Below are 16,918 nucleotides of genomic sequence, written 5' to 3' on the forward strand. Positions count from 1 at the left end.
TTTAATCACCAATGGGAGAGCCTGAAAAATTAAGGAGTTCAAATTTATTTTCCTACTTATGGCATCTTTGGATAGAGGGCAGCCTGGTTCACCTGGTCAATACTCATTGCATGCTATCTAGTCCATTAGCCAAGAGTCACTATTGCACTTTTATATATGTTTCCTCTAGTCTAGATTTAAAAAAAATGATCTGTTCGGCTTCTGCCATTTTGTGTCCAAAGACACAAGAAGATGATCTCTCTATACTACAAGGCTTTTCTGTATTTAATGTTGACTTCATAAAGGGTTTCCTTTTCCGTTTTGACAGATGTTGGTGTATTCCTTAGGAATGACTCTCTATTGGTCAGCAGACTACCAGGTTCCTCCCAATCAGGCCAGTAACACAAATATTTTTGTTTCCTTTTATTCTGTTTTATATTGGTAGGTTCAGAGACTGAGAGGCATAATCTGAAGTCTCAGTAAGAGGGGCTTTATGTTTTGGACCACTAGAAAGAATTGGAAAGCTTGTGTCAAGGTCCAGACTTCACCAAAAATACCAGTTCATCCAAATCAGGAATTTACTTAGGCCTCATCTTTACTTTCCTTTTACTTTTTTTCCCCTTTTTCTTCAAAACCCAGAATTGTTTACATTAAGATGAATTGTACCTTGCTTTTAAGTGTAAAGATTATTTATTCCAAGACTGTAATAAGGAACAGGCTACCCAGTGAGGTGGTTGAGTCACTACCTCTTGAGGTATTTAAAAGCGTGTAGATATGGCACTTAGGGACATGATTTAGTGGTGGACTTGGCAGTGTTAGGTTTACAGTTGGACTCCATGATCTTAAAGGTCTTCTGCAACATAAATTATTCTATGATTCTAAGATAGGAAGGGCTAAAAGAAAAACATCATGCCAGCATGACTGTGGTGCTGTGCACATTTATGTGCTTTTTCAAAGAACGGGATGCTAGAATAAAACTAAGTAACTCTCCTTATTTCTGAGCCAATTCTACCAGCTTCTCTGCTAGTTGAAATTTTGCATTTTTTGCATACCCAGAATCCTTCCAAAGATTTGTAGCACCCATTTTGCTTCATTTCTGTATCCATGCCTTTGATTGCATGTTTTGATTTGGAAAGCACGAGCTTTTAGTAGATTTAACCCCCCTTTCATGGGTATACGTGGTGTAAAAGAAAAGGCTCTATAAGCTAAATGACTATAAAATTTAAGTATCTGGTCTCTATGGCAACAGTTTTGCCTGGTGTAACTCCTCACCTTTTTGAAGCTAATGCTGCCACATGTCTTACTTGCATGAATCTTTAAGGTTCACAGTCTAATTAGCAAAGAGCTGTGGAGCAGACTGAGCCGTTGTCTGTGACCAAGAAGCCCCTATACAGGCTGATGCCCCTCCTTGTAGATGCCAGTTTCCTCCAAGGCTATCCTGGATCCCATTTGAGGCTCCATTTAGTGCTGTTATGCTGCTTCTCTGGAATTTTCCCAAAGTCTAAAGGAATTCAGTGCCCATTTCTCACCCAGGGTGAAAGGCTTACAGAAACTGGTCCCAGTTTACACAGGAATTCAGACCACTGGAAGATGTCATTTAACAGTACCCCCATTTTAACTCAGTCTCTCCAGCTGAGTGACCAACTACACATGCTCTTGCTGACACTGTGTGAAGATCTGCCACATAAAAGACTCTCTCCTGAATCAATTCTGGAAGCATGTGAGGCACATCAGAAGGAATCTGCTTCCTTACCAGCAAATGTCTACATAAAGAAAATGGTCCAGTTTGCTGTGGGAAGTGTCAGTGAGGTAGGTACTACTCTCATACTCTAATCATCTTCTTTTCTTTGGTGAGAGAGGTGAGCAGCAACACGGAGTACAGGTGAGTAACTGCCTGAAATTAATGCTTGTATGAAGTAAGGAAATGAGATTTGGTTCTAGACTTCTAAGCAGGAAACTGAGTGGGCATGCGTACAAGCAAATGAGGCAACAAAGCCGTCTCTCACACCACTCTTACACTCTTGGGAAATGATACAAATCCAGCTTTTGTGCTTACCATATCTTCACTTCTTTAGTTAATATTGAAGCAATTATAACCTTTAGAGAGACTTCATATTGGCCAAAGGAATGGACTTTGGCCAAAGATTTCCCCATTGCCACTCTGGTTTCAGACTTTCTTTGTGAAATTCAAAGAAATCATATTTACATCACATTGAGAATTTCATTCATCGTCCTTGAACTGAACATTTGCCGTGCAATCAAGCCTGACCACATGGAGTCTTTAATAAGTGAGCACCCGAGTGTTTTTCAAGATTCAAAGTATCAACAAACATTTTTTGTTGACAAGGTGAATGAAACTGGAAGAAAACACACTGCAAATATTTTTTTTCTGTTTTCAACCAGTATTCATTAACATTCTGAAATGAACTTTTCCCTTGCACTCTCTATTACTTATTTCCCACGGGAACAGAGGGTGTCCCCTCTTAAACACAGCTAGCATGAAAGCATGAAGCCATCGAAATTCAATCCTCCTTTGTGTCTGAGAAGATAAAGTTGCTTATACTAAGTAAATCAGCAGCCTCTGACAAGCAGAGGGCAAGGATCACTTGAGCATGAGAGTCTGAAGTCCACATACCATATGACATTGACTTGCAGTATTACTGTCTTCTAGGTAGAGCGGGTAGTCACCGAAGACAGCACAGCCTCTCAGCTTAACAGAAGTCATGTCATAAGGAAAAGACTGCATGAGAAAATACCGGACACCTCACCGCTGTCCTCCCAGATGAATTTTCACCAAGGTAAAGAAAGATTTATAATCTGAACTGTCTAATAAGGATACAGCCAGCCTTTTCTGGGTCTTTCCCAAGCTGGGTGAATTGTTTAATTTCATGCTGTAGTGATTACATGTAGTGTTGGGTAGGGTATTTATTGCTTTACATATAAATGACTTCATAATGGAAAGACTCTGAGGCAAGTCAGCAAGGTTTCTGTTCCTTATTTCCTCAAACGATAGCAGTCTGAGGGCTGTGAAGCAATGATAACGAATCAGCTTGCACAGATTCAACTCTTAAAGCACTTTGTATAAAACCTGTGCATATAAAAAACCCACCTACTTTCAAAACTGCTTTTGTACTTTGTATACTCCAGTGTATTTTCAAAGGTAAAGAGTGGGATTCTGTGAAGTTATCCTATTGCCATTAAGGAATATATATTCATCCTTCCTATTTGATTATTAGAGCAAAGATTTGTGCTTTCTTTTTGATTTTAGTTCTGGTTTTCTATTCAGAAGATGTTTTATAAATTCACACATGGATTGCTGGCATGATTTCAAGACACAATGCTAAATCCTGCTCACTATATAAATAAACCAGCATATACTAATTTCACATTTCATTTGACTACAATCAAGATTTTATTATCCCTCAGAGTAATTCTCTAACTGTAGCTAAACGTGGACTTCAGGTTCAGATAGTTCTTTTTTCTAGTCTCTATATTTTACTGTTCACTGTGACAGAAATGTCTGATTTTGGGGCAAGGGGAAGGTTGGCCCAAGCTATGCAGGCTTTTCTTGGATATGCTCAACATTATGCATATGAACAATCCAGTTTCAATTCAGCAAATCACATATATGTTCCATTAACTTCAGATAGAATCAAACACACACTTAAATACCTGTGGAACATTCATTCAGAAACTGAGCTTATAGATTCACGCTTGAATAAGCTGGTGAAAACTCTGCTGCTGCCAAAACGGATGGTCCCATCTTTAACCTTCTATTAACCAGAAATTCCTGCCATTTCCCTTCTACTAGTTCTAGTGATTACGTATCTGGAGTGATCTATGTGTTTTCTAGGGATTCAGGTCACATGGCTTACACTTGCTGAAGGACTTCAATGAATCAGGATGTTGATTACGTTGGGAACATGTGAACCACACTTTTCAAGGCAGCATTCCATTTCTTTCTTTTTTTTTTTAATTAAAAGTGATCACCTTCAAAGATTCTGGAAAAAGACAAGAGACAATGCAACCAAAGTAAAGTTAGGGTGCAACAGAAATATGTACTTCCTAATGACTTAGGATGACCCCTTAATGGTACTTCTGCAGTCGACTCTGGTAGTGGATTGTGTCTGGGCACTGTCCATCCTGCACACAGAAAGAATACTTCATGGATGAAGGGTTTGGGCCTCAGAATATTAGGAAGGAGAACTTTGCAGATTATCTGTACTTTGAAACCTTTCAGTTAAACATGTAGAATAGAATTAATATATTTGTTTTATTTGGAATGGTTGAGGAGAACTATGAGAACTATTTTGGATCAGACTAAGATGATGAAAGTAATAGAATGAAGTTACCAAGTGTTCCTTGGTCCTTAAGGAATTGAAGTCAAGGTTAGAAGACAGACAGGGACTACATAAAAATTAGTAAAGCCAAATGTTATTTACATTATCATGCAGATACAATGATTTAAATTAAAGTACGTGACTCACTATATTTCCTTCCTGTTTCCAGACAAAGGGTCCAGATTAATGAATTATAGTCAGTCAACAGAAGATTACAGACAACTGTCTGTGGACTACAGTGACTCTAACAGTATTTCTGAAAGTACGTCTTTGATACTGTCTAACCGAGGACACAGGAGAGGTAAGATTTTCCTGAAAGATTATGTTTATGAATTATGTACTTACCTCTTTTTTCCCCTGAAATGTGAGACTACTCATGTATGGTCAGGTGATAGGCACTTGTGGTTACGTGACTAGGGAGATGTATTTGTGCTAAGCTGCAGAGAAGAAAGATCCTTTTATACTGGATTCCTTTCTACTTGTGTCCTACTGTAAAGATATATATTCCCTGGTTACCATGCTGCATCATCACCTATTTCTTGCTTTATGCCCCCTTTGCCAGGTGAAGCTGTTCAGCAGATCACAGACAAGGCCTGACCAGCATGTTTCTGGCACATGGGGTCTTGAAACAGATGAGAAATGGTGGAGCTACCCCACAAATGCATGTGATGGGCAATGTCAAGATGGCAGCGCTGAAATCAGTTGAATCTATGAATAATACCTAAGACTTGAATGGTGGGGGTTAATGTTTCTTCAAGCCCATTCAAAAACAAAGGGACAAATATGAAATCTACAAGAAAAAAACAACCAAACAACCCTTTTCTTTTCATTTTTGTTCTAAAGCCATTGAGTATTTCTGGCTCAGCATGTTGATTTCATTGTGCTAAATGCCAGGTTGCAATGCTGCTCTTCTGATTTACTTTGTCCGGAGATATTACCGTTGGAATTTTAGCTCCATTTTCAATCCTTTTATGCAGGAACAGCATGAAAGAAACTGGGAGAGGATCCATTCAGTAGAATCACTGTGGTAAACATCAGTCAGGGTCCTTCCCAAGCCACTTAAATCACAGATTAGGGGGATACCATGAAGCAAAGAAAGGAATTCAGCAGGAAGGGTAATACTGCTGTGCCTGTGTATCTTCATGTTTAAATTGGAATCCAAGCTAGGGACGCCTAGATAGGACATTCTCACTACCCAAGAGCAATGAGTTCCTGTTGCCAAATGCCATCAGCGTCCCCTAAAAATCCAAGCTTACCATGCCAGCTCCCCATTCTCAGACTCCTACCCATTTCTATTCTCCGTTCCACAGCTCCGTAAGCATGTGTGGTTTTTTTATTCCAGAAATTTCTTCCCTAAGGCAATAACACAAGAGTCCACAACATCAGTTATATTGCAACAAGGTATGCACACCAACTGGTTGGTTCAATTGATGCCATAAATAACAGAAAACTGCTGAGTAGTCCTTGCTTTTTCTCACTGAGGAGCATTATTATGGGTTTATGATATCCAGCTGCTGATTGTCATGAAATTCATAGGAACATTACCCATACTCTTCCAAATATGAAAGTTTTAAAATTTACTAGGCAAAAATAAAAGGCTTAGAGCATGATCTCAAGGGACTAATTTGCCTAGTAAGACGGCAAAAAACCTGGGTGCCCACTGCATTATCACAAGTCTTCCAGGAGATAATTCACAGAGAGAAAGTGATCCTGGGAAAAAAAAGCACCATGTAATAAAGCCCTTACCCCAAGGATAGGGAAGGTGAGGTTCCTCATACAACTGCTATTGATACTCTCCTCCTGAAAGGAGCTTTTCTGAGACTCCAGAATTGCAATCAACATCAGCAGCCATAAAAACCTGAGATTGCAGCTGCTCCCTATATGACGCACAGGTGTCAGTCACATACCTAGTGGCACACAGTGACAGTAAATTCAGGAGCGTGATTTGTAAGTCCTTTATTAAAAAAATTTGGTTATAATCATGACAAAGGCTCATTCCACTGAATTTATGTGTGTCTGAGTCTCCACTGAAACATTGGTAGCTGTTTGTACTCAGGATTTTGTAAGGCAAAACTCTAAAAATACAGGAGAAAACACAGAATGTGAGAGCTTGTTTGCTACAGACATTCTTTCACGAAATAATGTATTAGAAAAATGCATTCTTCTCTGAAAAGAAATATTAGCATCTAGTAGAGCACCAAGATTATCAAGGGAGATCAATATCTCTATCCAGACTGTCCTTTAGAAGCTCATTTAACATATAATAAATTAATCACCTACAGGATCATCTTCTTTGAGGGCCACGTGTTACTTAAACATGAGGATTGCGCTGGATTTATGATCAAAGCATGGCAGTCTGGCCACTAAAACTAGCCAACTTGTCCCACTGCCATAACAGCTGAGACAGAAAAACTAAGGGGAATTTTATGTGCTTGTCAAAGTATATTTGTACAAATATGTGAAACCTATAGTGTAAGCAGAGAATTTTGCAAGGCTTTGTCATTAAAAAGCATGTAGTTTCAGAACACAGGACTGAATCTTAACTTTGGTAACTAGCCCTGAGTATTTGGCTTATATCAAATCTCACGTTTTGTCGCTACCATCTGCAGCTTGAAAAAACATGTTTATGCATATTTTAGCAATGTGACTGTAGATTTTCTAGTTCTTAAAAATACAATTGGTGGTTGGTACACTAGATTTCAATGTCATGCTTTCATGTTGGAATTCAGAGTGAGGTCTCAGGGTGTAGTTCATGGATATTTTATCTGGAGAAAAAGCTGACCTAAATGATTACTTCCACATAGCTCATCTTATCACCTCTGTCATTCTGCCTATATAATAATTTGAGATGCAATTCTTCAAATAAGGTCAATGAAATGATCCCAGTGAAGAAAAATTCAACCTTCCCACCCTTTCCTAAAGGATTTAAAACATCTCTGCTGCTAGAAGAAATGTTCATGAAACTACCGGTTGCATATTCCTTTCTGGTTCTACTTTTAAATTTCAACCTTCATGTACTTGGACAAAGCAATGCCTATCCTTTCTGTAGCAGCATAGATGATGGAAGGTGAAAAATTATACAAATCTTATGTGCTAATGACTCACAAACAATCCTATATTCCCACCAGACTCTTACAATGTAAAAATATTCACAATATATTTAATGTAGCAAATAACCAGTGGAATATTTACAAACAGTTTTCATTTAAGTGATTTTATATCCTACTCTGATTAAGCCAGAGAAGTTTCATGGCTTTCCCCCCCCGATTTTATGCCTGGAAATAGAAGAACAAAGAATACTAGGGGTAATTTCTGAAGAGCAAAGGCTGTTTCACAAATTACCTCCATACATATGGAAATAACAACCATTCTACCTACACAGCTATTTTCCAAATTACAATCACTTGAAGGGTTATGAAGAGGAAGTAACAATAACTAGAGAACTGGGAATACTGCTGGTGTAGTATTCACTTAGCCTTATCAAATAGCCATTTATCATGCGCAAGCAAGGACACGAGAGGAAGTAGCTGGTCTAAATTTCATCCTTGTTGTAATTGTCTCAAGAGCTGATGCTGAGTGCTGCTACAATTGCTTCAATTGTGAAATTTCCTTTATTAATTTCAGGGAGAGTTCCACAGACACACAGGTCATGGGACCCCACCCTTAGTGGTTCAAGGACACAAAGTAGCTACAAGCTCTTCATAAACAGGTAATCAAAACTCATATTCCTAAGATAGAAGCTGTTTTATTACCACATGAAGCAAACAACTAGAATGGCAATGCTGTTATCAGAAAATGCCTGGATCGCCATCTGAACCTGTTTTACTAATAGATACTATTTACGTAGAATTAAAGCGTACCTAGAGTCGATTTGGCTCCAAGTCAAACAGTCCAAATGCTGTAGTGAAATGGAGCTTGGGCCCTGAACAATCCATACAACACGAGCACATTGAAGTTTTCCACCTTTGCTCTTTACCACTGTGTCCTGCCAGATGTCAGTGGCCGCCCAGAACAGCTGCCCCTGGCACGTCTCTGTCAGAATCAGACAGGTAAGTAGCAATAGCTCGCTGTGACTGAAACAACTGGGAAGCAGCTCCATAGAGAGTATGGAAGGGAAAAACTTGTTGAGAAGGTATGAACAGTCATTGCTTTCACTGGCAAGGCATTCTGCAAAGTCCATATTTGTCTACATTCAGATTTTGGATCCAGTCTTGCCTTGCTGTCACTTTAGCAGAGGTGTTCTGGAGTGGTTATGACAGAGCATGTATATGATCCACCATTTTCAGTGGATCATTTGCATTTCCCTCTCAGTTCTTAGGCTGATTTGCCTCACTTGTGTCAGCCACATCCAGTGACTTTACTGAAGAGTTATAGGTAACTCAGGGACACAAGCAGTAAAAACCTCTGCTCTGTCACGAGGATTAGCCTCATTTCAGCCATGGCGTGTACAGCAGCCCCGTAGGCATAGACTGGAAAGCTGAGAATTGTACAACTGATAGTAACTCCTTTTCAAAAGCCAAGGGAAACACCACTGTTGCCAAACAAGAGTTTTCTAGACTGGGTGTAAGCATAGTGCAGCTGTAATCATGGCTGTTTCCCAATGAAAAAGAGATGTAAGTACTGTTAGCCTCTAGGCACCACAAAGACCAGAATCCCATAGTTAAGCACCATGTAATCCCTACAGACATCCCATTTAAATTGAGTTCTTGACCCAGTTAAACAGGAGTTTCTTCTTTTAACCGTGACATGAGTAATTCAGGCCCACAGGAAACGCTCCATTTAGATCAACTCCCAATTAAATGTTTCCCAAGTAAACAGTTTGAACTTCCTGATAAATCAGCCACGATAATCTTAGCAATGTGAGATACACATCTAAACCTGCAATAAGAAAGAACTACAAGCAGGCTGCAGGATAGTGGCAGCTTTTGTGAAGAAAGTCTCTGTCTACCTGTCCAACTACACATATACATATACATCTGTGTACACAGACATCTATATATGCATCGCACACTTGACAATGATATCAGTAACAGAAGATATATTTCCTGAGTATTTTGGAGCAATTGCCAGGCCTCTGACTAGCAACCTGGGTATCATCTTGATATCCCCGATCTAAAATCATGCTGCCAAGAAAATGTTCCCCTCCTCTGCTGAAAGATGAACTCTCTTCTCCCAATTTCCAGCAAGCTGTTTCCCATAGAACTTCAGGGACTGTAAACCCCACTTTTGGTTGTAAGCATCTGCAACTGAATTTCTAACAATGTCACCATCCTATTGTAAGTACCATGACAACAGTGGAGTTGAAATAGTTAGTTTGGAAACCACCAATTTCTCATATAGGAGGACAACCAACACAAAACTTAGTGATGGGCTTACTATCTGCTATCTATAAAGCTTACTAATATCATCATGCTCACTTCTGTAAGCAGTTCAATTGACATAATTTACATCTCATAAAGTCAAGCTTGTAGGTATACGCAGGGCTATGGCCTATATATAAAAAATTGAATAGTTCAGTTGGAAGAGACCTGCAACAATCATCTAGTCCAACTGCCTGACTACTTCAGGGCTGGTCAAGCATGTTATTAAGGGCATTGTCCAAATACCTTTTAAACACTGAGAGGCTTGGGGTATCAACCGCATCCCCAGGAAGCCTGTTCCAGTGTTTGTCCACCCCCTCAGTAAAGACATGCTTCCTAATACCAAGTCTGAACATCCCCTGATGCAACTTTGAATCATTCCCACATGTCCTGTCACTGGATACCAGGGAGAAGAGATCAGGAAGTACTCCAGTAACTCTGTTAAAAACCTTTTGAAACTCCACGAATAGCTCCCTGAAGCAACTCTGCAATATATAATTAACAAAAATCCACCCCAAGAAACCCTTTCCTTCCATACCATATAACCATTATATAATCATTCTTTCCTCATTGATAAGAGTATATATTATATTCTAAGTTTATTCTAAGCACACGTATGTCTGCTTGTGTGGAAAACACCATTACTTTATACGTTAAAAGTATAGTATAAAGACAGCTTTCTGATCTTTCAGACATCTTTCTCTTAATTAAACTGAAAACTCCCTCGGTTCCCTAAGACATTAATTTATTCTAATGAATTTGTATTCAAATAATTTAGTTCTCATTTCTGGAAAATTCTGAATAATGTAACAACAAATGTTATGGTTTTCTGAAGCTTTTTTTGCTTCAGAAAAGAAGAAATGAGGAATTGACTGCATCGTGTAGAACTCCCAGAAAGGCATGAGGCTAAATTCTTTGCCTGTTGGCTTCACCACTCTTAAACCAGCCAGATCTGTCTCATCAAATGGAAAAAAGGGAAGGGAAGGGAAGGGAAGGGAAGGGAAGGGAAGGGAAAAGAGAAAAGAGGAGAGGAGAGGAGAGGAGAGGAGAGGAGAGGAGAGGAGAGGAGAGGAGAGGAGAGGAGAGGAGAGGAGAGGAGAGGAGAGGAGAGGAGAGGAGAGGAGAGGAGAGGAGAGGAGAGGAGAGGAGAGGAGAGGAGAGGAGAGGAGAGGAGAGAGCTGTTATTGAATTAAAGCACAGTTTAGATTTATTTATAAAGGGCATCATTAATACATTATTTTTTTTTCTTTTTCTGTAAAGAAACATTTAACAAGTTATAGCTGACATTGTCCTGGATTTCATAATGTTCTGCCAGTCAGTGTACCTTAAGCTCTTTGTCCTCAAGTCTGTGTTGTTTTGATTGTTATATGTATTGCTCATTATGACATTTCTTTTGAAGGTCAGTCAGTGCTGTAGAAGAAATCCCTGGTGGAACTCAAAAGAACAGCAGACAGAACCTGCTAAGTTTAGGTTCCACCTTCTCTGTGTCTACAAAGGACTACACAGCAGCTGCTGCATCACAGAAATGTTTGTTCCACAGGAAGGAAAAGGTGACTAATGAAAAACGTATAAGCTGATTTCAAAATGTAAATATCACTAAAGAGAAACCCCTCATCCACTTGTCGTTCACCAGTGATGAGCATATTAGCTACACTCATCTCATTAGATGAGTATTCTAAATTGACGGACTACAAATTAGGCATGATCTAGTTGTGATAACTCAGAACTGAAGGCAGTGAAAGCTCTTGTCCATAACGATGAAGCAAAAGCTTACAATTGAACCCTCTCTGACCTACATGTGTGATTTCTGCAAGCATCAAACACCATAAGGACTGTTTTCATCAACCACTTTGACAGGAGCTTCAGAACAGCAAAAACATTTACAAAGACACTGAACCCAAACACTTGCTGGTCAATGGTACTCAAAGGATTTAATTTTTTTTTACAGTGTGTGCCTGGACAGAAAGCACAGGCTAGCAGTGAGTGTGCCAAACCACGAATCCACCTAAGGGTCTATTTCTAGTTGCTGATTTGTTGTAGGAATCAGTTAAATGGGAAGGATAATGTTTATTTGGCAGCTGGATGACAAAAATCCAGAAATAACTGAATCACAGAAAACTCCCTAATGCTGCTGCCCATGGAGTTTGCTGTTGTGGACGCAGAAGGGACAGGTTTCAGGCTGGTGTGTCCTTTCATCTGTTCCCAGTTCAAAAGCCTAAGACTGACCAGCAGCAGAACTTTGATCAAGATTTTCAGTTAGATACTTTGGAAATTTATCTTTTAATATATAAATTTAGTTTTAAATTTTGTTAATATGATTTTTGCTGGGATAATAATTGAGTTCCTCAGAAGGAGTCCAGCAACTGTTACAACAAAGTGCTAGTCCCTCTTTATATGTGATACAAAACTGCATTGTCTGTTGTCAGGGCAATTCTAGTATTATGAAACAATCCTAAATTTTCTCAAAAAAAAAAAAAGATCTAAATGGCTCAAGGTCACGGATAATGGTTGGAAGGATTCACATCTTATCACTTGCAGACATTTAGTTATTTCTGTCTACTTCAAGGATCTAAAACCATAGATGAACCCGAAAAAAACACACTATACAAAATTCTTTGAGGTAGATGCTCAGCAAAGGAAGAAGCATTGTGTGCTGTTAAAGTTTGTTGAAGTTAAAGCAAAAGAATTTAAGGTCTGCTACTAAGAAATATCAGTCAACCTTCATTACAGGAAAGAAAGTAGCTCTGCATTTTAGTCTGGTTCCCTATGGAAGCTAGGCTTATGAAATCACAGTGATGTGTATGTATGTGTGTACATGTCTGTGACTGTCTTCATAGTAACTTGGGAATCAAATGGTAAAATTTCTCAGAAGAAATTAAGTTTCTCTAAGTGTCATGAAAAGAGGTGCCTTGCAAAGGAAATGGATCTTGGTTAAGTGCCTTTACAGAAGAAAAAGCTTCAGCATGAGCTTGCCACTAATTAGACCCCAGAGAGTCCACACAGGAGAGACGCTGAACAGAGAGAAGCCTTCAATCAGCATTTGCACCTTTTTAGACACTGAAGTCAATTAGGTACAGCATACAGATCACCAGAAATGGGTTTCATTGGTACTGGTGTTTAGGATCTTCATCACATTAAGCAGACATTTATTAAATTTCTAAATTGCCTCCTTACAGTTTTCAGGTCCAGAATTTATTATTTTGTCCAGTGAACCACCAGTGACCTTACAGCTGCCTGGATCGATTGTGGTAAGTATGAACATTAAGAATGTAGAACTAATCTAGTGACCTTTTAGTTGGGGCTCTTGGTAAGTTGCATGTGAGTCCCAGCGCAGTATTCTTTCCGTGTCCTCCTCCCAAGCTAAGCTAGGGTTCCTACAGAGGTATTAAGATTTAAAAGGAGGTCACTTAATTCTCAGTGCTATGTAGTTATTTCTGTTGGTGTGAAAACAGCTTAATTTATCCTTCTCAGCTAAGAATGCTCACTATAGCACAAGACTTTTGAAGCAAAGATTATACAGCAAATATGCAATGTGACATCTAATGCCAATGTATTGGACTCCTCCAGTTTGCAGGCACATCCTCTACCTTTCATTAAGATAAGGTAAAAGGCTGACAGCACACAGCAGTAAAAGTAAGGGCAAAGAAAATTTGGAATTACCCTCAAATGTAGAATAACCCTCGTGATTGCAGAGTCTGAGTATGCTCAGCTGTTTTGTTGGGATTCCCTGGGTTTTATAAAATTAGAAATGTTTGGGATATTAAGTTATGAGAAAGGAGGCGAGGAATAGCATAGTGTTGTGAGCAAATCCATCAGTTTATGCAGAGACAGGAGACTAGGGGGCGTCAGTAGTAAAATGCTGTGGAACATGCATTGCTTGTACTTGGCACTCATTCTTCTTTTTTTGTTGCATGTTCTTAGACTAAAAAAGGAAAATCCTATTTGTCCCAAAGGGATCTCAATGTGATTCTACTCAATGGGCAGTGCCTTGAGGTGCAATGTGACATCAAGTCCAAGGCAAGAGATGTTTTCAACACTGTGGTGGCATATGCAAACTTGGTGGAACATTTCTACTTTGGCTTGGCTTACCTGAAAGGTAATGAGACACAGCTAACCACAATAGCAGTTCTCTCTCTCAATGCCTCCGTAATCCCTTTATTAATGAATTCCAGCAACATTCCTTTAGATTCTCAGATGAGAGCAGACCCAAAGCTTAAGCAAATGTAAGGTACACTGTTTTAAACTGTGCTGCATGTCTACGCTTGGACTGTGCCATACTGTTACTGGCTGATATTCCCATGCAGAAAAGGCTGTGTCCCAGCCTTGCACTGGAATAATACTGAGCCATATAGCTCCAGCATAAATTCCATGAAGCACTGTATTGAGGAAGGCTGACTGTCCTTGTTCCTAGATATAAGTTGGAACACGGGCTCAGCTATTTCATCTACAAGACCCACATCATCCTAGCCTATTTCTGATGGCATGCATGGCTGAGACGCGAGGAAGAAGCATAACTTGTGTGTAGGGCATGAGGATTACAATGGGGTGCAGAACCTGAATGGTGAGCAGAATGCAAGCCCCATCAATACTTGAGTGATTCCATAGAAACCACACCAATCCAGCAGCTCACAATTGTGATCCTAAATTACACACTGTTATCCTAAGTTCTCCATCAAAGAAGTAATACATCAAGCCATGGCACAGAGAAGTAAATCTCAACTGACATCCACGATCTATTTTATTTTTTATCGCTAGTGACATACTGAATGAAGACAGCAGAACTTTGAGCTACTGAAGTATCTCCGGACTTATCACAGAACCCAAAATTCTCATTTCAGGTAAAGAATTCTTCTTTTTGGATGAGGAGACCAAACTCTACAAAGTGGCCCCAGATGGCTGGAATGACCAACCCAAGAAGAAAACCTCCATCATCAATTTCACACTCTTTCTAAGGATAAAATTCTTTGTCAACCACTTTAATGTTATCCAGTAAGTGCACAGTTCTGCTGACTGCAGGAAAACCAGCAGCCTTTTGGGTGACTATTCAAGGCTCATCCTGTGTTCCTAAACCCTTTTGTGTTTCAGGCACGGCTTGACAAGGCATCAGTTTTACCTACAGCTTCGTAAAGATATTTTGGAGGAGCGATTGTATTGCAATGATGAGACTGCCCTGAAACTCGGTGCTTTGGCTTTACAGGCAGAGTTTGGCAATTATGCTTCTGAGGTGTGCATAAATAACACAATATTTCTCACAGGCCTCTCTCCACAGCTTTTGCAGCTTCTGTTTGTCACATAGAGTTTAAAGATGAAGTATGAATAGCACATAATTTCAGCTAAGTCCTTCAGTAATCACATTTTAGATTTAATTTAAAAAATTACAAATTTTGCCTGATTAAGGAGCAGTAATAAGTCAGACATATTTGTCAGGAAAAATGGCAGAATGATGAAGGATTTTTGGTCCTTCGTAATTGATAATGTAGGCCAGAAACTCCAGAAAATCTGTAGAACATTTCCAACATAGGCACAGCTTGGATGCGCAGAGGGGCTTAAAGAGATTAGAAAACATGGAAGAGAAAAACAAATAAATGCTCCAGAATTCACAGCTATTTTGTGCGTAGGGTCAGATCTACAAGCTGCAGAGACAGGAAGGTTGCTCATGGTATATCTGAACTAGTTATCCTAGTTTTGAAGTGTGCAGAAAATACTCATTTATGTTCTCTGCCATACCTTCAGCTATATAAATTGGTGCAGCTCTATTAATTGAACTCTGAGTGGTCTGATCCATCTGGCCAGACCCGTCCCAGCATTGGGTCCCCCACTGTAGGCTGTAGTGACGCAGCTGCAGCTGTCAGCTCTAAGTGCAAGACTGCGGACATGCCTGTAGGCCCACCTCTTTTCTCCCCTCTGAACAGAGAAGTAGCGTGTCCTTTGAGCACCTGGCTGAGTACAGGTGCAGGAGGCACATCTGGCTGCCAGGAATCTACCTGCTGTTCCCCATCTTCTTTTAGGAAATGGCAACAGGGTGACTTCAGCATATGGGTCACCCTGAAAATGGAAATGCACCAAATAAGAAAAGTCAAGAAAGAACAAAAGGCTCCTCTCTCTTTTGTTTTTTGATTTTTTCTCCCAAAGATGCACGGAAAGAGCTATTTTCGTGTTGAAGACTACATTCCAGCAAGCCGAATAGAGAAAATGACCCTGGCATATGTACAGCGAGAGCTTGCTAAATTACATCGTATGAATCGTTCCCTGTTTGAGGATGAGGCTGAACTAGAATTTTTAAAGGTAACTTGAAATATCCCAAATGTTATTTATTTATTTAGAGAAAGAAAGCCTCTCTCAATTTACCATTGTCTATGATTTTCTTGCCTGATACAGTGGATTTTAGATAACGTGAACAAATTTGAATAGTCAACAAAAACCTCATAATATCATTCTGCTGTAGATACTGTCACTCTAAATAACTTACATCACGTTTACATGGTAGGTTTCCTTTCACTGATAGTTAACGCACATTTCAGGGCATTTTCAATATCCTAAAGGTTGATGCAAATTTTTAGCATATTACCAAGGTGTCTGGGTTCCAGATGATTATAAACACACCTACTGAATTTATTAGAGATGATTATAAAACATAGGAATACACACTTTCTTGACTTCTGAAACTACAGCAGCTGTTCAGCGACTTTCTAAACATGTAGTGATTATTTGTTTAAAAATATCTGTGAACCCTGGAAGTGACGAAGGAGTTATCTGAAGCATTTTCTCACATGACTATTTCTCTAGGGCTCTAGAATGTCATGATGATGTGAGATTTAATTTTTTTCCCCTAATTTCTCCTTCTCCCCCAAACTTCTCTGCTTTCCATCAAATGAAAAATATCAGGGATTAGATAATAGATAAATATCAGTAGCCATTTTGCTGCAGTGACACATGCTTTTATTTATAGCATCATTTCAGTTCAGTTGCTGTTTAGTTATGCTAGTTCCTCATCTAACACTGTCAGTGGAATTGAAGAAATAGACTGAAGCTTAGCCTTAATGACAGTCCCATCATGCGTGCCAAATCCAATGAAGAAAAGCAGCTTTGTTCGTATCTGTTGCAATGAATAAGTCTGTGGAAGGAGCCAACACATCAGACAAAGTGAGAAAGATAGCCCCCATGGCAAGAACATGCAAATTCCAAATATGAAAGGGATTAAAAATTAAAACCTAGATTCAGCTAGTGATTATAGATGCC

At 39.4% G+C, this 16,918-nt stretch overlaps 1 protein-coding gene across 5 annotated transcripts in view; it reads left to right on the forward strand.

Annotated features, from left to right (window-relative positions):
- Positions 1-2,662: 2,662 nt before the first annotated feature.
- The window catches only part of FRMPD2 (FERM and PDZ domain containing 2), a 60,902-nt gene continuing 46,646 nt past the window's right edge, over positions 2,663-16,918 (forward strand). For 4 of the 5 annotated variants that reach the window (XM_063339262.1, XM_063339260.1, XM_063339259.1 and 1 more), the window contains exons 1-9: positions 2,663-2,777; positions 4,489-4,620; positions 7,944-8,028; positions 11,079-11,229; positions 12,856-12,927; positions 13,601-13,775; positions 14,518-14,668; positions 14,765-14,903; positions 15,812-15,964. In XM_063339262.1, the coding sequence (XP_063195332.1) occupies positions 2,762-2,777; positions 4,489-4,620; positions 7,944-8,028; positions 11,079-11,229; positions 12,856-12,927; positions 13,601-13,775; positions 14,518-14,668; positions 14,765-14,903; positions 15,812-15,964 (1,074 nt within the window). In that variant the 5' untranslated portion in view covers positions 2,663-2,761. The remainder of the gene's footprint in view (positions 2,778-4,488; positions 4,621-7,943; positions 8,029-11,078; positions 11,230-12,855; positions 12,928-13,600; positions 13,776-14,517; positions 14,669-14,764; positions 14,904-15,811; positions 15,965-16,918) is intronic. The other variant, XM_063339261.1, reaches the window with a different exon arrangement.

This window comes from Chroicocephalus ridibundus, chromosome 6 (genome assembly GCF_963924245.1).
Source record: "Chroicocephalus ridibundus chromosome 6, bChrRid1.1, whole genome shotgun sequence".
Classification (NCBI taxonomy): domain Eukaryota; kingdom Metazoa; phylum Chordata; class Aves; order Charadriiformes; family Laridae; genus Chroicocephalus; species Chroicocephalus ridibundus.